The 21,911-nt window shown below is 47.6% G+C and overlaps 1 protein-coding gene and 1 non-coding gene across 2 annotated transcripts in view; both read right to left on the minus strand.

The window, feature by feature from the left end:
• The window catches only part of LOC119390841 (tetratricopeptide repeat protein 30B), a 63,710-nt gene that overhangs the window by 35,371 nt on the left and 6,428 nt on the right, over nucleotides 1–21,911 (minus strand). The window contains exons 2-5 of the mRNA XM_037658557.2: nucleotides 21,241–21,447; nucleotides 13,983–14,129; nucleotides 12,694–12,855; nucleotides 8,996–9,232 (exon numbers count right to left, since the gene is read on the minus strand). Of these exons, the coding sequence (XP_037514485.1) occupies nucleotides 8,996–9,232; nucleotides 12,694–12,855; nucleotides 13,983–14,129; nucleotides 21,241–21,447 (753 nt within the window). The remainder of the gene's footprint in view (nucleotides 1–8,995; nucleotides 9,233–12,693; nucleotides 12,856–13,982; nucleotides 14,130–21,240; nucleotides 21,448–21,911) is intronic.
• On the minus strand, nucleotides 15,987–16,058 carry Trnar-gcg (transfer RNA arginine (anticodon GCG)). The gene has a single exon. It is a non-coding gene; the product is annotated as a tRNA-Arg (tRNA).

Genomic DNA, 21,911 nt, shown 5'->3' on the forward strand with positions numbered 1-21,911 from the left:
TGTCCAGAGGCGACTTGCCAGCTTTGAGAAGCGGAATGAGGCGACTTGACTTCCATGCTTGGGGAACTGTACCAGTCTGCCAAGAGTCGTTGTATAGGTGCAGCAGTGCCTTCCAAGCTTCGCCTCCAAGGTGACAAAGAGCACGATATGTGATGCCGTCAGGTCCTGGCGCCGAAGAACGTCTGCACAATGCCAGTGCAGCTTCTAGCTAATCCATAGAAAACGGGCACTCCATGCGGTGATCACGTGAGAGAAATGGGGGGTCGAGCTCCACCGTCCTTGTATCTGTGAAATTTGAGTCGCTGGAAATCCTTCTACAGAAGGATTCTGCGACATCAATCTCGTTACACTGCAAGTGAAGTGCCAGAGATTTAAACGGGTGTCTCTGACCAAAGGATGTACGAAGACCACGGACAGTTCTCCATATAAGCGATAAAGGCTTTCGCGGATCCAACCACTCGCAGAAAGATGCCCATCTTCGCGAAGCCAGTTCATCCATGTGACGCTCTATTTTCTTCTCAGTGCGTCTAGCCAGTCTCAAATCATCCTTGCACTTTGTGCGTCTATATCTTCGTTCCGCGCGACGGCGCATTGCACGAAGCTTCTTAAGTTCGATGTCGAAATCGGTGCGTGTGTAACTCGTGTAACTCGTCAAAAGTGAATGCGTGGTGTTCTGCAGGGCATCCTTTATCGCGGCCTCTAGGTTATAGGGTGAGCCGTCACTACAACAGTCTTCCATTATCATCTTGAATTTCGGTCAATCGGTGCATTGGAGGGCTCTGGAGGACTTGGAGCTGGTAAAACCTTCTATCCTCAGATAAGTTCGAATGGGGTCACTACCCCGCGTTTCCAAATCTGAAAACCAGTGCACTTTTCTCGTGAACGAGTGTGAAACAAGAGTAACGTCCAGGAAGCTGCTGTAGGCTGGATCCACGTAGGTAGGTAGGGCTTCCATCATTTGAAACGCAGAGTTCGTGTTCCGAGGCAAAGGACACCAACTTTCTTCCTCTAGAGTTCACCTTGGAGCTTCCCCATAGGAAATGGTGGGCATTAAAATCACCAGTGATCACCCACGGGTGTGGAGTCGATGTCAAAATAACGCGTAAGCGCTCGCAATCTAGACGGCTTGATGGGGATACGTAAGCTCCGAGAATTGTGAAAGTGACCTTATTCTTCTTCACAGTAAGGCAAACATATTGGTTCTCTTCGTCAGGCGGGACAGGGTGACGGATATAAGTCAGGTCACGGCGCATGAACACAACAACCCTGCTGCACTCTCCGTGGGTGGAGGACATAAAGCACTCATAGCCTGACAGTCTGACGGAAGCAGACAGATTGGGCTCGCATATCACAATGATGGGGAATTGGTTCGTAAATACAAACTGTCTAAAGTCGGATATGCGCGACTTAAGACCTCTGGCGTTCCACTGAAAGACAGATGCATTCTTGACTTCCTCTCGAAACGATGGTACCTCGCGGGCCGTGGTTTTACCCTAAAGCTGCAAGCACCGGACTCAGGGTGTCCAGCACCTGCAGTGCGCTCTGCGCAGACGGGGTCTTCATGTTGCTCAGAAGAACGCGGATGGCGCTCATCAGCGACTGCAGCAAGGTTACGACCTGCCGATCTTCAGTCATCGCATCAGTGGTTCGTGAGGTCGTTGAGGCCGGTGGGATTCGATGTGACGCCGTAGCAGGTTGAGCTTGTGGAACCGAGGGCCACTCTGCGGAAGGTGCGACCGCTGTCCCTGCGTTTGATTTCGCAGTGTCCGTCTTCGAAGAGTTCGGTTTTCGTAAAGCAGCCGCTTTAATGGAGGACATGGAGGAAGGAAAACTAAGGAGAGGCCCTATCGTATTTCAATGCATTGCGAAAAGTGTGGCGGAAGTGACGTCAGATTTATGGGGCAAACAAACCGGTATGGGGCAAACAAAACAGCAGACGCCCCGCGGCGTGCCCTCCGCGGTGGTTAGGTTCTGCGCAGATTTGTAGTCCCGGCGTAAATTTAGCGCGTATTGTGCGGTTCGCACGCAGTAAAATGTTGCAAGCAGACGTTTACCAGGCTGTCCGTGCGTGGCAGGCCCGAGCGCTGCGTGCTGAAATTCTTCGTGGAGCGTTTTTGTGCAACAGTACAGAATACCGGTACGCACCGTGATCAAAAACGTTTAGCCCCTGCATCATCGTATTCGAACTCACCTAGCAGTGACTTATGCGTTCTGCTGGGCGTTAGGCCTTCCCTTTCTCGTAGCCCGATTTCCCGATCTGTTGCCGGATTAGCGGTTCTTTGTTCGTGTATATGGAGTGAGCGCATTCGCTATTCGGCGCAACGCCAACCTATAGTTGACGTAACTTCACGTCGAAAAGAGGACACCGCTCTATTGTACACGCGATCGTGCACATAAAGTTCGTAATTCGAGTACGCACACAACAACAAGCACGCAGCGAGCGCACACCGCACAATACATACATCACGTAGTCCGTTTACAACAACATAAGTGTATTGCTCTTTCGTTGAATGACACAGCCTCCAAAATCGTACGATGCCTTCGGCGCATGTCATGTACGGCGCGTCAGACGCCAAAAACAAAAGTTCACGTGTGTTCTGAGTTGACACAATGAGTAAGAAGCAACAGAGCGCACATCCGAGAGCTTCGCATGCAAATACCATGCATTAGTGATCAGCAATGAAGCGAACATGTACGTACACATGAAAAGTGACACCCGGTACTTTCCGCAGTGCACGCACTTTGCACCGGGTATACGCAACCGTACCCAACAGCTGGGCATTGCGTAGCTTTCCTAAAGAACACACACAAGGAGCAGCATGCGTGAATCGACTGCGCCGCGGCGCCGCTTTGCACGGCGAAAAAAAAAAAAAAAGGCTCGAATCGCGCATGCGCTTGCGAACGACACGACGGAAATCGCGAAATGTTTCACTACTGCTTCGCTAGGAGGCGATGAGGGTGTTTGCGATGTGGAGGCTTCACGAATGTGACGTCAGGGCCTCTCCTTAGTTTTCCTTCTTCCATGATGATGATGGAGGAAGGAAAACTGATGTTCTTCGGTGTCGACGCCGTCGTCGCCGAAGTGTAGCGGCCGCCTGTCTGTGCGTTGAATTGTCCCGCACCATACGCTTGAGTACCGCGTGCTCGTTCCTCAAGCGCGGGCAATCTTTGGATGAGGCTTCATGAGCGCCATGGCAGTTGGGACACCTTAACACAGTTGCACCACAGGCGTCTTTTGAATGAGATTCAGCGCACCGCGGGCACACAACATTGTTCCCACAGACACATTTGACGTGTCCTATCTTGAAGCACTTGTAGCATTGCAGTGGCTTCGGCACGTATGGACGGACTGAGTGGCGAACGTGGCCAACTTTGACGTGTGAGGGGAGGCTGTCTCCCTCAAACACAAGCCTCAAGCAACGTGAGTTGCCAAGTGTTGTGATGTGCGTGATGAGAGTGCCTTCTGTAGTTGGCTTTATTAATATTGGCAGGTCATCAGGTGGGATGGAAAGATCGACGTCATAAATGACGCCAACAGTGCCGTTACATCCTGTAGAGATCACTGATCGAACTTTCACTTTGTCGATTACCGTTATGTTCCGCAGGCTTTGCAGCGCACTACGGTGCAGAACGTCTACGGCAAGGGCATTCTTCCGTGCATTTATCCTCATGTCTTTGATCTCATTCGGCGCGGTTTCCTCGAGAAGCACAGAGAGAACTTGCCTATTGAGAAGTCGTAAGTATGACGTATGGTCTTCGGGCATGAACAGCATGGTGTGCGGCCAGCGTTGTGCTGCAGTCTTCACGGTAGAAACACTTGCCGACGATGTCGTCCGCAGGAGTCTTCTTGTTGCAGTTCGACTCATGACGACCTTGAAGTCATCGTCTGATGACTCCAAGCCCTCCGAGTACAAATCGGTTGCCTCGCTGTCTGTGTCGCTTGACGCGTTTCCACGTTTCCTGGACGTGGCCCGACGTGACGGTTGCGCGCCAGGCAGATCCTCAGGTGTGTCTTGAAGCATGGCCGCAAGGATGGAGCGGCAGCTCCGAGGATTTGCAGGGAAATAATCGAAAAAAAAACTGACACAAGGGTACAAGCGTTCTGTGAAAGAAACACTTCGTCGTCCCAGAAATGCCTAAGAAACGAGTCGTATAACCAACCATTTTGCTTAGAAGAGTTGCAGACTGCACTAAACTGTTGCAAGAAATCTGCCCACGGTTCTGATCGTATAATGTACGACATCTTAAAACACCTAGCCCTTGAAACACAAAAAACTTTCATTTCTCTCTGTAACGCTATATGGTCCTCTGGCGAGTTCCCATCTGCTTGGACAGAGGCAATGATAATTTCTATCCTGAAACAGGGAAAGGATCCGTCCTCTGTTTCAAGTTACAGGCCTCTAACATTACCAAGCTGCCTCTGTAAACTATTTAAAAATATGATAAACGTCGGCTACTACAATTCCTGGAGTCAAACAAACTCCTCAACCCATATCAGTGCGGGTTTCGAGAAGGCCGGTCTACGACTTACCACCTTGTATGTATGGAGGCACAGACCCCTGAAGCCATTATTCACAAACACTTTTTTTCTGTGTGTTCCTTGATATGGAAAAGGCCTATAAGGCAACCAGGCGGTTTGGAATTTTGAGAGACCTCTCGCATTAGGTATAAGTGGCATAATATTAAATATAATTGAGAGTTACTTGTCGACTAGGACATTCCGTGTTCGAGTGGGCAACGTTTTATCGTGACCATTTTTGCAGGAAACAAGAATACCACAGGGTGGGGTGCTTAGTTGTACGCGTTTTGTTATCAAAATGAATTCGTTACGTCTATGCTTCCCGCGCAACATGTTTTATTGCACGTATGTGGATGATGGGCAAATAGGTTTTCAGTCCTGCAACCTCGCAATTTGTGAGCGGCAGATACAGCTTCGTCTGAACAAGGTATCCAAATGGGCAGATGAGAACGGGTACAGGCTAAATCCACGAAAGAGCACCTGTGTTTTCTTTTTTACAAAGAGAGGCCTACACTATGATCCCGAAATTGACCTGCATGGGCAGCGGTTACCTGTAGAGGCGAAGCCTAAAATTCCTAGGCGTTATTCTTGACATGAAGCTCACCTTTGTACCACATATTAAATCTTTTAAGAAAGTGCATGCGAACAATGAAGATCTTAAAGGTACTGTACCGCACAACATGAAATAGCGACAAAAAGTGTCTGAGGAACTTGTACAAAAGCCTCCTACGCGCACGACTAGACTACGGGGCCATAGTTTATCAGTCTGCCACACCAAGTGTTTTGAAGGTATTCGCCTTTCTACAGGTGCCTTTTGAACGAGCCCTGTAGAAACCCTTTAAGTAGAGTCAAACGAATTGTCACTCCACCTTCAGAGGACGTAGTGAGCGTTTGTGTACTTTCTGGATGTGAGTTCAGACAATGCCCATCACAAATCACCAAACATAAACGATTTTTCCAGTTCCGGCCTGTTTCACAACCGTCCTGCAGTGAGACAGCCCCACTCACTTTGTGCAAGGCGCCTTTCTCACGCAACCGGCATCCCACTCCTTGAACATCACCTAATGACCCCTGTTAAACATCTACCGCCATGGCAATGCCAGCTCGTAGATCGTGATATGTCGTAACATAAGATGTTATGAAAAATGCTGCTCTTGCGCACATTCGCATTTATTTCCTCAGTTTCAGCATAAATAGGCTTGTTCAGAGTTCTGCAGTAACGCATCTAAGACTCATGCTGGTGTCTCTTACGCTGCGGTCGGCCCATCGTTCTTCAATGCTGACATTCTCGGGGCATTCAGACGAGGAACAAGCTTCATCTCATTAAGCCGTGCATAGTTTACCGGCCATCAGTTAGAAAATCGAGACGAAATGATGTCCTATTCTCTAGACTGAGAATAGGACATGCTTACGGCACCCATAATCATCTCTTGAATGGGCTGAACCTCCAGCGTGCAGTAGGTGCGGAGATGCACCCAGTGTGTTTCATTTTTTATTAATATGCAAAGAATGAGAAAATATGAGGAACAACTCCTTCTTTCATGCTTATCGTGATCACATTCCATACCATTCCATCTATGCTTTTACGCAATGACCCAACTTTTGAACCATCAAACAGTTTAAACGTTTTCAAAGACTCCAGAGCATTACAAGTTACTAATGCTAGAGACCCATAGCACGCCCTCTTCAAGAGTAGGTTGCCACGCGATTACTGCTTGAATGCACCCACCACGACACCCTTGCTTGAAAGGGTCCTTGAGGCTGGTGTACTTTCGAATAATCCACGTTCCGAGTATTGCTTTTCAAAAGATATTTCATATTCGCTGCGCAGCTTGAATATCATTGTCATAATTATATTATCCATATCTATTTTACTCACGAGTAGTGCGCAGGACCTTTAGTCCCCTTTACGTCCACTGAAGCCTACGCATTGTCATTCACCACACCACTGCTTACACATTATATTTCGTGCTGGTGCTCTTTGGCTGTAACCGGCCCTTGCGCCACAAAACAACAGGCATCATCATCATCAAAATGATCATTGTTTTGATGCGTTTGTTTTTAAGATATTTAATGTGTGCTACAAAGGTTAGCTTTTTGTCCAAGATTACACCAAGCAATTTGTATTCCGTTTTGAAGGCTAGCCGCTGACTATTCAGGTCAATGTTGCGACGACGGTGCAGGTATCTGTTTCTAGAGACCATGACACAGGTGCTGTTTCGTGGGTTGAGGCAGAATCCATTCTCGTCTGCCCATTAGGCCACCTTGTTCAAACCAAGCTGCACCCGTTTCTTCTCACACATTGCAAGATTGCACTATTGGAAAACGTATTTGTAGATAACCATTCTATGTGCAATAAAATATCCTGCGTGGGATGTACAGACGCAAGGAATTCATTTTTATAATAACTCTGCTTGCTCTCTAGGTTGGTTGAAGTCTAGCCTTTATTTTATCTCGATTGAAATAAATTTCCTAAATATTTTCTCTCATGCTGAAAGTAACCTGATTGGTCTGTCATTCTTCAAGTTTTTACCATCTCCCTTGTGTAATAATTACGTATCTTGTATAAGTCCCTTCTTGGGTACTCAGCACACTGGCACATTTGAAACTTCAAGACATTGGGTGTAGATTGTCACAAGTTTCTGTAATAATAAATTCTCTTCATCTTTGAATAATTCCACTGTTATGCCGCCTTTTGCGTGTTTTACATGGGCATGCCTCGTATGGCTTTTCTAACCGAATCTGTCGCTACATATAAAACTTCAGTGCAGTTTTCTAATTCAGTTTCATTTGAGGATGGACGGCCTGTGGGCAACTGTACAGTTTCGTGTAACCATTTCCTGCTACCTCCATTATTTGCTACTAACTTTCCCCGGCTTATCTTTTAGTAGGTGCATTTAGGCTTTTTCTATACGCACAGTTTACTTTTAGCTGTTTTATGCGGGTTCCTTTGTTTTCCTGCTGCCTCTATCCCTTTTACGTTATACTTCCTTATGTCATAGACTTTCCCTTGTTTATCAGCTTTTTTATCTCAGCGAATTCTGTTTCTGATCGCCAGTTGGCCGTTTTACTCTTCAGTACTTTCTTAAGTATTTCGCGTGTGAGAGACTTTTGTTTACTTCTTGGTGATTTATCTTGAGCGCAGCTGTGGTTTCGTTCATTCTCTGCACGTCGGTGTTTTCTTCTTGTTTTAAAGCTTCGTAGTTGGTAACGAGGGTTTTCCAAGCTCATCTGTTTTAGGTGCGAAGCAGCCTATGGTGAAGGCACCCCCCACTGCGCATGCGCGTCCCCCCCTCTTTCTCTCCTCCTACGCTCCCCCCCTGTCTTATCTAAGAATCCTCTACTCTACGGAGCGGCGCGCACGACAGGTGGTGCAGCAGCTGCATACTCCGCTGGGGGCGCCACGGTAGTTCCGCGGTATAAAATGACGGAGCGCGCACGCCTCATTCTCATCTGCGCAAGTCCGCGATGAGCGCCAGCGTAAACGCCGCCGCCAGTGTCAGAGTTAGCGCCAGCAAAAGCGCAAGCGTCAGCGCCAGTGTCAACGTCAGCACTGACACTGGCTCCCCGCTGCTTCGCATCCACAGATGGTTCCCTTTAGCGGGAGATGGTGTAATTTTTTTATTGCGACTACTTCTAGGTTGGCCTGTATTTTAGTAGTTAATCTAGCTATTGTTCTCCACAGGTTGAGGGCTATTCTTGCCTTTACTAACCTATGATGAGTGCATTTTAGTTTGCATACCACGTCTCTGTCCTGTACTTTGCCCTCGTCTCTGCATTATATTGAATCTTTTTTTTTGCATTACGGATTTCATATACACTTCCTATACCTGCGCGTTGGCAAGGTGTTCATTATGCGATTCTGTGACATTATGTGGAGTTCATTATGTAAGGCGAACGCGCCTGTCACTCCTCTATTGTTCCTAGAATCGACGCAGCAGTTACCGGTTGTATCGTCGCCCTTCTGCTTTTTTGCTACTTTCGCATTCAAGTCTTCCATGACTATGATGTACTCGGTGCGCACCCTGTGAATTGCTGATTCAACATCCTCATAGAATCATTTTACTACGTCGTCATGGCTGGATGTTGGAGTGTAACCGTAAGCTACTTTCATTTGATAGCGCCAATTTCATTTTATCACAATACTTGCCACCTTTAAAAGTAATGGGGAACTCTTGAATATTGCCTACCATGTCTTTGCGACTTAGAAACCCCACGCTTTTTTTCTTTTTAGGGAGCTCCTTGTAAAAGAGGTCAAACCCGTTATCAACTCTTAAATTAACTTTTAACTCTTAAATCAGAACATGCGCAAATATTTCGCAAAATCATTAATGCGGTATACATGATTCCATGCATAAGTAAAATGTCTGTCAGTCGTGCTGTTGTTTACAATTTGTTTTATATACCCTTCTAATCTAGCCGCAAATTTTTCAAAACTTTAACGCGAATTGTTAGCTCGTTGAAAGGTTTTAGCACCTGGAGCAAAAATTGAAGCTTGGCGAGCGCGGCAGCTGGTTGCTGGTCAGCCTCCAGGAGCGCCTGGTTGTGTAGCGTCACAGCGTCCAGCTCGTGTTCGGCGCGCGGAGGCATGTCCGTGAGTGCCTCGCGTGCCGCTGCCGGGTTGGCCAGTCGCAGCTCGATGGCTGCCTTCAGGTTGAACGCTTCAACCAGCGCCGACAAGTGCAGCGCTGGAGTGTTGCCCACGCTGCGGACCTGCGCGCATTCATTCTCTTGCCTTAGGTTGACTTCCGTATTTTGTTAAGAGACAACTTCGTGTTAAGGTATTCATCTCAAGTGAAGGTTACAGAACGATGCTTCAACATGAAAGAACATGTCGCAGCAGACGTGTGCATGCAGATTCAGTTGCTAGTGCCATACTCGGCGCACATGTTTCAATGCGTGACTCGTCGATGCATTTATATCGATGTCTAAATAACATCAGTAGATATCAGGAATCCACAGCTGTTGTCTGTACTTTAGATCAAACCTTTCAGATTCAGACTACTTGCAATAATTATGCGAGTTATCTGCGAGCACTGCTTTTTTGTAGGGTCTCAGAACACCTTCGAAGTAAATTTTGCCGGTCTGTTGACGACGCTTCTGTCCACATGTACGCCAAGTACTCCACTTCATACAGCAGAAAATTTGCATTCTCATGAAGACGCTTCCAAAGCAAGAGAAGCAGGAGGGCAGGTGGGAACTAGGGAGGGGGCTTCAGTTCACTGGTCCCCGGGAAACAGGGTAGTGGCGGAGCGCACTTTTCTCCAAACTTCAAGTAGCCGTATCCTTATGCAGGACGCTCCCAATACATGCGGCGCTGCCTCCTTATATGTATGCCTACCGCATGTGAGCAGTGAACACGCATCTGTTCTTATCGTCAATAGAACTATATTTACAGAAATAACGCTCGCATAAAAGACGATGTCCACATCTGGGCAATTGTTTATTATTTTCGTTCAAAGTCATCCAAGTTACATGCAACAGTAAGACCACGCTGTCTTTTCAGTTCTAGTGACTGTGTAACACTAATATGCATATCGCCTCGCTGTTTGTAGGCATAAGCAATATTAATAACTGGTCAATTAGAAGTCAACTTGCACGTTGAGGGAAGGAAATTCCAACTCTTGTAAATGTTTCTACCTCTTCCCTTTACGACCAGTTCAATGTTTCTACCCATTTACTGTTTCTACCTCTTTACGACCAGTTCAATCGAGCGCTCCCTACGTTATCAAATTAACGGCTGTTCCTTATGTTCCGGGTTCCACTGAAGTGCTCGCCCGAAATCAACCATGTTATGATACACAGGTGTAACATGTCCCTTTACCAAAATTCGCTAGCAGCCTCACGAATGGGATGACACGCTAGAATGGGAGAATATACGTGGAGGCATCTACGAATCACCATTCCCGACGGCGATTGTGGCTACCTAGGAGGAACCGGGAATTTCGAGATGATATTACAATGAACATTATGACGTCAGTACAATAATATATAACGATTTTGGGTGTTTTAAGTCCCAAAATCACGATGTTTGTCAAAGACGCTGTAGCGGAGAGCTCCGAAAATTTCGACCACCTAGGTTCATGAAAGTGCACCCAAATCTAAGTGCACGGGCATTTAGCGATTCGCTACAAAGGCAATGCGGCCGCCGCGCTCGATCCCGGAAACTTTGGGTCAGAAGTCGAGCACCACAACCACTAGAGATTCACGGCGGCTATTACTGACTTCGGAAAAAAGAAAGGTGACGTTCAATGCCCTCCAAGATCATAATGTGCCCAGTGGCCATGTGACGAGCTGGCAGGAGGCTTCCTTCACCTTCACGCAAAAGAAACTTTGGCCACGTCTTCATTTGTAATCTTCGATGACTAAGACTACTGCGTACACGCTAGGCAGGCGTACCGGTATCATTTGCACCTGTATGCGCACTGCACGAAAGAAGTGATACAACGACCACATAAATGAGTGAAGCCGACATTCCTGCTATGTTTATGAACGTGTTTCCCTGAGGTAAAGTAACGTGGTCTTGTCTTGGACAGACGGCACCTCTTTAAGGTTCTTTTTTTTGCATTTCTTTTGCATTTGTCTGAGAGAGCATACGACGCAATGCATGTGTGCACCTTCTTAAAACTGCGTGCCTGATTCGGTCACTTGTGTCGTATACTGGGCCCGCCGCTGCAGTACTCGCTAATCCATCTCGTTCCCACCACCCGCTTGCAGCCACGGCTACAAATAAATGCGTAGTTTCTTGCGGTGTATCGCCGTTTTCCCTTGCAAACATTCCTTTCCGTCACCCTCCCGGCGACTTGCGGGATTTCATAGAACTAGTATGCCATGGCGCATGTTGTCGGCTTCGAAATGACCTGATCGCTTGCCTGCCGTGCGCGCGCTAGCTCTCTTCTATGTGCCTTTCGAGCAATGCGTCTCGGTAGAAACCGCTTCGTACCTCGCTGATTGAAAACACTTCAAATTGTGCAATCTGGATTTGGCTACTATACGTCGACTGAGCTTGCGCAGAACAAAGCCACTCCTCATCAAATACTCATGTAGCTAAGCTAGACCGCATCGCGCGAGCTTAATTTTCAGCACGACAGTGGTGCGTCGCCTCACCTAGTAGAACAGAGTACCGCAGAGTCGACCATTGTGGTAGTGAGGACAAAAGAAGAGAGGAAGCGCTTAATGAGTGCAACAACAATAACATGTGTATCTGTAACTCTGACAATACTTGCCCGGTTCGAATAATATTTGTGGCAGTAAATCTGAAACACAACGTAGTGAAAAAGCGAGAGAATTACATCATCAAAAAAAAAAGTAGGAGGACGCTTGAGGTTCGCGTCAAGAGCAGAACGCGATAGCTTAATCCGGCCCTGTTCGCATCGCCTTCTTAATCGGTAGCCTCACTTCGCTTCTCGGCGAACATCTCAACCAGGCCGCAAGGAAAGGAACGTCTATGCGAGTAACCTTGGCCGTTTAAAACTATCCTAGAATGCCTACTGCAAGTACAGTTGCGAAGTGCCCCCTACGCCATAATTCTTCCTTTTGCGAATCAGTGAAGTGCCCACTATGCGTCCTTAAGGCAACACGCAAACTTACTAGCTGCTCACTTCGTTCATGCTTTTGCTGCTGATGATGATCAAATATGTCTGAGTGCATCGTAATGGGTGAGCCTTTAAACCCTTCACTCTTTGGGCAATTCCCATGTCTTGACGCCTGGCGCGATTCTACGCTTCTCCCATGCAACATTGCATGCGTTTAAGGAGACCCCTCGCATTACATGAAATTCGTACAGGTTGTTTTTCGGAAGCAGTTCCAAGCAATAGTGTGGCTCTGTGGTAGAAAAGACGACTTAGGTTCGATGCCGACTCGAACCGAAGTTTTATTATCATATATTTATTTATTTGCATCCATCTCGAATTTTTGGTCACGATCAACGCTCATTTTTCGCTCTCAACCAACGACGCCGACGCCAACACCAGAATTTCTGCGAAACGAGCCTTGTAACGTTATCGCGTTAATAAGTGTTGCAAAGCCCCTTTATGTAAAAGCTAGAAGCAATATTTCTGGCGCAATTTCTGCTGCCGCCAACGTTTTTGTCATGCAGTAACAAATACGTATCAATAACAATTCTCTCCGGCTTCGCCGAACTCATAAAAAGGGAACTGATTCATAGCGGGTACCTCCAGTCCTTCGGTGGCCATGCCGACGCTCAGCTCTGGACGGTCTCGAATGCCCCTCTCGATTATGTGAGCCAGCTGCTGCAGGGCCGGCGCGTAGTCCCGTCGGGCGTAATGGCACAGCGCCACGGCGTACCACAGCTGAGGAGGTGCGTCCGCTTGCGACTGTTTGTACACGGGGCGAGAACATGTAATGAAGCGCTCTTGCCGTGAAAAGACCAGTTGAAAAACGGAGTTCGGCCGCTATATCATAGTGAAAATACTACTGCCGTCGTTACAGTATTCAGTCAGAATCAGGACCAGACAGTCTGTACACTAATTGACTGTTTCTACTATGAGTGTTGCTCAATTTTCCGGGCTCACGTTCGACGACCAAAACGCTGGATTTTTTATTTAAATGTTGCTTACTGGTTACTTCTTCACGTAAGATATAACGTGACCATATGCAGCTCTACTCAGACAGACTAGTGTGTGTTTCCCACGTAGCAATGCTCCTGTACGTGAATCAGACCGAGTAGGGTCAACGCACACTTAAAACACGTACACAAATTTCCTTCTCCCTAATTAAGCAGTAGCATTTTACTTGATTATCTGTGTCCATTGGTCGCCCTCAGAAAAATATGCGTACTCGAGCGATGACCAACAAAAGCTAACAATCCCTGACTAAGGTTATACGTGTAAGAATAGATTTTCTTTGTCGTATACAGGAAAATGTGCTCCCCAAAGTGAACACGAATAATGAGTTTGTATTATCTTGAGTGGCGGCAACACATGCAGGAAACAAGTTCATTTTCTAATACAACGTTCGTGCTTGCCTAGCCCTATCCTCGCGCGGTATGAATTACTGACCCAACAAAGAGTCATGCCGCGGAAGCACTTTCCTGGCTTATGCATGAACTATGTTGGCGAGGGCGCAACATGGCCCTTCAATTCAACTGCAGCCACGAACAATCCTTGTTGTTTGTGTCGAGCATTTATGCCCTGATTTATTTTATTGCACAATAACTGGAGCGAAACGGACAGCACTTGTAACTGGGTCAAGCTCGAGCCTGCCGTAGTATGCACACACCCCTCGTGATGAGAAAGGTGTTATTCTCGAATTTCGTTCTCACACTAGAAAATATGACATTGTGTTGCTCTCGCAGCAGCGCAGCCGCTACTCTCTATTAGCTGGCAAACTCATAGCTAAATATCGAGGCGTTCTGCCCTAAACCTACTTTCGATTATATAGATAGCTTGATCCCAGCTTTTGCGCGGGTCTAAATTGTTCACTCGCTCCCTTGGTCTCTCACCTGGAGGGCCTTGTTAAACAGCGTCAAAGCCTCGTCGGGTCTTCCTTCCTTGTAAGCGAGGCAGCCAAGATTCACCTGTGTGTCTGCATTGTCATCCTCAGACGGGCCGCCTTGCAAAAGCAGCGCACGGGCTCCTGCGAGGTCATCCTGTGTAGTTCAAAGAATTTCGTTATTTAATGGTATTCCTTAGCTAAACATGGGGTGCTCGTGCAATCGGTTGCAGTGCTATTTTGTAGATTGGCCACATGTAGGACGTCATCGAACATTGGCGCATCAATTACGCAGAACAGTACGCAGCGGCATAATATGAAAGCAACGTAGAACTGGCGTGTTTGGAAGATGCGATAGCATGGGAGTCGGCACGAGGGTGCAAAAGGGGTACTTGCCCCCGCAAACTACACGAACACTTGGTGCCCACAAAAGCCACACCAGCGCTCGCCCCTCCCTCCCCCACCGAGATGCGACACTGTTTCCACCCCCAAGACAGAATCCTGGCCACGCCCATGCACGATTGTTTGCTGAATAAAAGTGGTGCGTTTCTTTTGGGATTGCAGTGTATTGAGGATGTAAAAGATATCGACTGGGCCTTGGGAAGCTTGTAACTTCTGGAAAACAGCTTCGTTATCAGGAGGTACGTGTAAAGCCGGATATTGTAAGTGATGTACAGTACTCACGGATTTAAACGCGACATCAACTTTTTTAGTATAACGGCTTGTATGCGCAATTGCTCGAGATAACCACGTCATGTCTCGACGAATCTGGTCTCTGAAGTAATGTTGGCTCTGATCTACGCATTAGAGTCGAAATTACGCCGATATGATCCGAACTAGAGATGGTAGAAACGAAAACATGTGCCATGCGTAACCCTAATTTGTCCTATTTCAACCCGTGAGTACTGTACGCGCATTTGGACGAGCCTGTGTGCGCCAGCGTCTGATATTTTTGCTTTCGCTCCTTCCAAAATTTCAATTTGCCGTATGACAGGGCTGGGCTACATAAGAGGTTAGGTCGAAGTTCATACGCCTGGTTAGCAATAAAAATTTTCAAACCTCATTAATTCACGGATAAGAGACGATAACGGCGGCTTTTACTGACAGTCCTTCTGGGGCTGTAGTCACAAATCTTTTACTTTTTAAGTGATATTAAATGCCACGCAGTCCCCTTGAGTAGCGCTACATCAATCTTCAAGATTATATTAAACTTTTCCCGGAAAAAAATTGTAGCAAAAACGCTCTTGTGAGTATGTGAGACCTCAACTCTAAAGAAGGAAAGTGGAAATTTTAAGGAATCGTTTTTCTTTGTTGCACACAATATTAATGAGAACTAAGACAATAATGCCAAGGAAAGTATAGGGGATGTTATTAGCAGTAAATGTAATGTAAATGTGAAGAAAGAAAAGTGGACGAAGAGATAACTTGCCGCGGGCAGGTACCAAACCCGCGACCTTCGAATAACGCGTCCGATGCTCTACCAACTGAGCTACCGCGGCGGCCATCCCCCCGTCCACTTTATGGGGTATATCATCATCATCATCATCATCATCATCATCAGCCTGTCTACGCGCACTGCAGGGCGAATGCCTCTCCCATGTTCCGCCAATCAACCCGGTCCTGTGCTTTCTGCTGCCACGTTATATCTACATACTACCCACCTAATTTTCTGTCTCCCCCTCACGCGTTTCCCATCTGTTGGAATCCAGTCAGTTACCCTTAATGACCACCGGTTATCCTGTCGACGTGCTACGTGCCCGGCCCATATCCATTTCTTCTTCTTGATTTCAACTATGATATCCTTAACCCCCCTTTGTCCCCTGACCCACCCACTATCCCTCAAGAGGAAGGTATATAACAGCTGCATCTTACCGGTACTCACCTACGGAGCAGAAACCTGGAGACTTACAAAGAGGGTTCAACTTAAATTGAGAACGACGCAGCGAGCGATGGAAAGGAAAATGGGGTATATATGTGCATTTTAAAAGAAAGAAAAGTGGACGAAAAGATAACCTGCCGCGGGCAGGGACCGAACCTGCGACCTTCGATAACGCGTCCGATGCTCTACCAACTGAGCTACCGCGGCGGCCATCCCCCCGTCCACTCGTCCACTTTTCTTTCTTCACATTTACATTACATTTACTACTAACAACATCCCCTATACTTTCCTTGGTATTCATCATCATCATCAGCCTGTCTACGCCCACTGCAGGGCAAAGGCCTCTCCCATGTTCCGCCAATCAACCCGGTCCTGTGCTTTCTGCTGCCACGTTATACCTTGACATTATTGTCTGTTAGTTCTCGTTAATATTCTGAACTCTAAAGAGTGTCCTGAGCACCAGACGGGATTCACCAAATCAGCAGGTACGTGGAGACTTGAGTAATGAATAAAGAAAATGAACCGCTCCATTCTGAAATAAAAAAGAATAAGAAGTCACAGTTTCACCGCAAAGGTGAAGCAATGAATGCGATAGCAACAAATTGTACTGTTATATGAAGTGAGGCTGGCAGCTGTTTTGTATCCGATCTCGCGTAACTACAAAACGCTGGTGTAAGAGAACATGGTTGCTCCTGGAAGTGACTATGCGCTCCGGCCGCCGCATAGTCACTTCGCGTTGAGAGCGAGCACGTAGAAGGGTACACGAGCCGCCCGCCGTGATGGCTGTCGAGATAGCGCGCGCGCCAGCGATCGCGACCGCGCCCTCAGATTCGAAGTGCAAAGTTGCTGCTCACGCGACACCCCCCTCCTCGTGTTTACTCATGCTCGTTAAAGAAGGGCGAGGCGTTTGCTGTCTGCTTCGACGGTAGGCCTCGCGAGCGGGGTGATGTCATCGCATGCACGCTCCGAGCGACGGAAATGGGCAGGCTCGTTTGTTCTCTGCTTCGGCCGCGTTAGTCACCCCCGCTCGCGCGCTTTTACCTCTCAGTAGAACATACGATGCGCGGGAAGATCTTATCAATTTGGACTTTGTAGGGGACATGACGGCGACGGCAAAAACGCGTCAATACTGTCCATATTATTGCTATCGCAATAAAATTCATAAACGCATGTATCTGACAAGCTCAGCTGACATTGTAGGTGCACAAGCTGTTATTTCATTACCCCGGTTAGCATTTCCCCTGTATATTGTTACTTCTGCAATCTGTTCATCGTTCTAAGCGTCGACAAACCCTTAGCGTAAAATAAATTTTAAAATTTCCAGATTCGACGCAAGGGCGGATCAATGAATGCGATTCCTACAAATTGGAAAGCCATACGATGAAGAGGTCACTCATTTAGCAAACACGGCCGCTGTAGCAAGCGAAGTGACCTTCGTGCAGTCTATGGCTTGAACAAAAACATTACGGTGAAAGAGGTAAGCGCGTGAGCACGAGCACAGGCGAGCACGTCCTGCAGGGCAAAGCATGGAGTCGAAGGCGCAGCCACACTCCGGCGGCGAAAGCCGGGCGGGGCAACGCCCTAAGCGCGCCCTTTGGCTCTTTGCGCCATCTCGCGGGTGATAGTGACCACGCCTGTGTCATGCTGAAGCACCTCAGTGAAGTGCGCACGACCAGTCGTAAATGGTGTATATAAATAGTTCGCCGTCAGTATGCTGATCGAGGGTAATGTCGCAACCGAATTTTATTCCAGCATGCGCACTGCGGCTGAAGCTCTTCACTTTCAACAGCTTCCACTGCGTTCCAGTTCCGTGACATTGCGGGCGCATTGCCGGAAGTCAAAACGAAGCTACTGAGTGCCGCATCCGCTGAGGACGAAAGCGTGGTCGCTAAATTAAGACACGATCATAGCGTCCACGGAGTTCCGAAGGCGCGCGCGCGGCCTGTGGCCACTGTCGAAACGAAACTGCCCAGCACAGCATCTGCTGCTGAATAAACCTAGCTCGCTGATGTACAATAATGGATGGCGACAATGCAGCTCTGAAGGGACGTGGCGAAAACGAAACTACTGCTTGTCGCAGCTTTGACCCGCAGCCGCCGCAGTCGCTATCGACGCGATCTAAGATATATCGCCCACTCAGTTCGCGTGCGCTGGGTGAAATCGAAGAGGAAGCAAGTGGGCCGCAGCCGTTCAAGTCTTGGTCGCCAACAACGCGATTATGGCTAGATCGTGAATGGCGACCACGCCTTTATGAAGGCCCGCGGCCGTTTGAGTTTTTCGCGAAAGCCGTTTTTCCTCCTTTGAGTCTAACATTTGTGGCGCTTCGTGCTTGGCGCGCTCCGAGGATTGTCCGAATTGACCGGGTTGCGTCAAGTATGACCGATATAACGAGAACTCGATACCATTAAACAAATCATATGCTTTCCGGGACCAGAGATCACGTCCGAATTATCAGATTTTCCGAATTAAAGGGGAGCGAATTAACGATCTTTTACCGTATAACCTTCCATTTTCGTCGACTGACGAAACAGCAAATGCATGGCGCTCTTATTTGCTAACTCCACACTCACTGTTTATGCCAGGGGTCTCAAGCTCACCTCAGTTAACGGGCCGCAGTCACGAAAATTTACTCCCGCTAGGGCCAGGCCACAGTGACACAGTGACGAAGGTAAGAGCGGGGGGTGGGTAGGAATAGTTTGTACGAAATGTCAGCTAGCGTTGCCACATGAAAAACATTTCCTTTATTTCAAGTCATGCCTGCGTTGCTCATGAACATACTTTAAGGAAAAAAATGTGACGAAGGCAGTCACGTACGGCCGCCAGGCCAGAATTTGATGCAGCGACCAGCGGGTCAGCAGTCACGCACCATAACCATTACCACTAGACCACCGCGGCGGTTCACCAATACTTCTAGGAGCTCCTCATTACTAAAGTCTAGCAGTCATATTCTAATCTTATTCCACGGCTTGTCTTCATAGACCGACGCGCAAAGAATAACTGCCACATTACTAATGCGCTCAAGTTCACCAATTTTCCTGTGGAATAAAATTCCACGTCAAACGAACGTCAGTTAAACAAACCATTCAGTTGTACGAACTTTTTATTGCGATAGCAAATATATGGACACCCTCGGCTGGTTTTTGCCGTCGCCCTCAGGGCCCGTATATATATATATATATATATATATATATATATATATATATATATATGTAAGCCACAAAGAAAAATAGTTCAGAAGTTTTTCCGAAGCGGGGAATTGTACGGGCGACCCCTCGCTCCGCAAAGCGCGGCATTAGAGGGCTAGGCCACAAGAAATACGTCTTTCAGTATTGTAATGGCGAGCTGTTTATATGCACCATTTACTTCAGCACGCTTTCTTGATCACCAGCGAGATGGCACGAAGTGCGCGCGGGGCGCGCTTTAAAGGTCGTCCTGCCACGCCGATGCTCTTCGCCCTACAAGGCGCCTCGCCACGGTGGTCTATTGGTTACGGCGCTCGACTGCTGACTCGAAGGCCGCGAGGTCGAATCCCGGCTGCGGCGGCTGCAGTTTCGATGGAGGCGAAAATGTTTGAGCCCGTGGCCCCAGATTTAGGTGCACGTTAGAGAACCCCAGGTGGTCGAAATTTCCGGAGCCCTCCACTACGGCTTCTCTCATAATCATATCGTGGTTTTGGGACGTTAAACACCAGATAATATTATTATTATTATTATCGCCCTACAGGGCGTGGTCGCCTGCGCGTGCGCTTATTTCGAGGAATTGGGGGGGGGGGGGTATGTCTTGTGCTTCCCCGCGATGTCCGCGCTGAAGTTACAGAGCGTACGAAGGTCACTTCGCTCTGCAGCGGCCGCGTTTGCAAAAGGAGCGCGCTGTTCAAACAAAAATAAGTAAGAACTGTGACAGCTAGTTCGCGCTCGTGCTGTGTGTACCTGTGCGTTCGTTTCGTGCGTCATTTGTGCTTGAGCGACGCGCTGGCAATTTCGAGCTGCTTTCTGTTCTTCGCGTTACATTCCAATTCGTTGCTATGCTATCGCATTCATTACTTCGCCATTGCGGCGAAACTGTGACTTTTTCTTTCTCTACCTGCATTTATTTTTCTGCAGTCTTTTATACCTCGACCTTTTTTTTGCCTTTTATTTTAAATCCCCCGCCGAAGCGCCATTGGACCCGATGCTAACGCGTTTCAGTTTAACGAAATTAGCGCACAGCGCATTTCAGTTCTACGAACATAATTTGTGACACCATTCAATGCCTCTCAGGTCATATTGATCAGAAATTGTCTGAAAGACTGAGTATAGACAGCGTTTCCATTTCGAGGACCATGTCACCTGTGACTCTCGCGTTGAGACATGCGCCACTCTGTCTACAGAAGAGATTGTAGCTAACGTCCTACCCCAGGAAGAAGAAGAAGAGGAGAAAGAAGTAACCCTTGTAGAGCAAGCATCATGAATTTCAGCTAAAGAAGCATTTATGTACTTGGCAAAAGTGAAGTCCTTCGCTGCGCAGCATAGAGTTGTGCCGGAGAAGGTTTATGAGAGAGATAGGTACGTAGATAGAAACGCTCAAAGTGCCTAGGGTTCGCTAAGGAATGCTTCGCATTTAAAAGGCGCACGATGCTACAAGTTTCAGTTCCTTGTCGCTATTCTGTGGGGAAATGCGCAATGTGTTCCTATTCAACATGCCTTGACAAGTGAGTGGCTTCGATGACTTGATTTTATCGATTGCCTGAATAGATAGAAAAAAAGTTAGTAGCAATTTGCTTATTATTTTTATTGTGCAGGGTCATTTTGCGCATAATTTCTGCCCCCCACAGCTCGCTATTGTAGGACGAATATATAATTTTTCTGTTTTGCCAAAGAGAACCAAATTTGACAAGGACCCAAACAAACCGCCGGATACAAAAAGACTAGACATGTGCGAACAGAGTAATGAAATAATTAGCCCAGTACATTTCAATCGATGCAACACTGTGGGACCATTCGAAGAAGTAAATTTTCGAAAATTAGCCCCCATGCAGTCTTTCATAATTCTGGCTTTTCTCTAGATATTTGTCAGTCTAGAGGAATATTCTTGACAATCACTACATTGCAGTGCACGCACCGGACCTCCAATGTTCATGATAATTCAAAACAGCACAGTTGTTCATTTATCGCACATGACGATGTGTGATTTGTAGCTCCTCTGGCAATCAAGCGCGTGTGTCAGAATGATGCATGTCATCTAGTATTATCTACAATCTCGGTGTACTCTAGTTGTTACATAAACAAGCCCGTTGGCTTGCCATACTTTGAGGCAACGGCATAATACGCTCCTGACTCTTGTGTGTCATGTACACTTACCATGGAGGAGGTACGGCTTTCGTAACACATCCTGGCAATGAACTGCCTACCTGCGCGTAGCGGATGGCCGCCTGAAGCTGCCTCGCAGCCGGGGCCATCTCGGGCTTGTCTTCGGCCAGAGCAGCGGCAACCTGGAGGGCCTCCTCGTAGGCTTGGCCACTCTGGTAGAGCGCTTGTGCGCGGCTCAACGCGTAACGTGGCTCTTCTGGACACAGGGTGCACAGTTGCTCGTAACATGAGGCAGCCTGCTCGAACTCCTGCAGTGAGACCACAAAGCGCGGGACCAGCGTTCTCGTAAGTGCGTCATTCTACTGTCCAACAAGATGTAACTATTCTTCAGAGAACGGGCTTTTGTTTTGTTCCACTACACTACGTTATTTCTTCGGTGTTCTCATGGAATTGTCAGGTGCCTACTGTTACCATAACAATTAGATGGGCACTCCAGTCGCATTCATGCTGCATTTATATATATATATATAAGGACGAGCAACACACGCAGTGCACCGATAGCGGCGATCACAGCGTCGGCCGTCGGTAATCTCATCAGCGGCAAGGCGTGTTGTCATTTATACATGTGACAACGAAGGCCTTGGCCGCGATATTTCCAAAATATGCTGCACTGTTCGCATTGTGCGCTCAAGCTTATCAGAACAATCTACAACAATTAGGAATGTTCCTAGACACTCCGGTGCGGAGTGCGGAAGGCAGTGTTTACATGTGT

Source organism: Rhipicephalus sanguineus, chromosome 1, assembly GCF_013339695.2.
Source record: "Rhipicephalus sanguineus isolate Rsan-2018 chromosome 1, BIME_Rsan_1.4, whole genome shotgun sequence".
Lineage (NCBI taxonomy): Eukaryota > Metazoa > Arthropoda > Arachnida > Ixodida > Ixodidae > Rhipicephalus > Rhipicephalus sanguineus.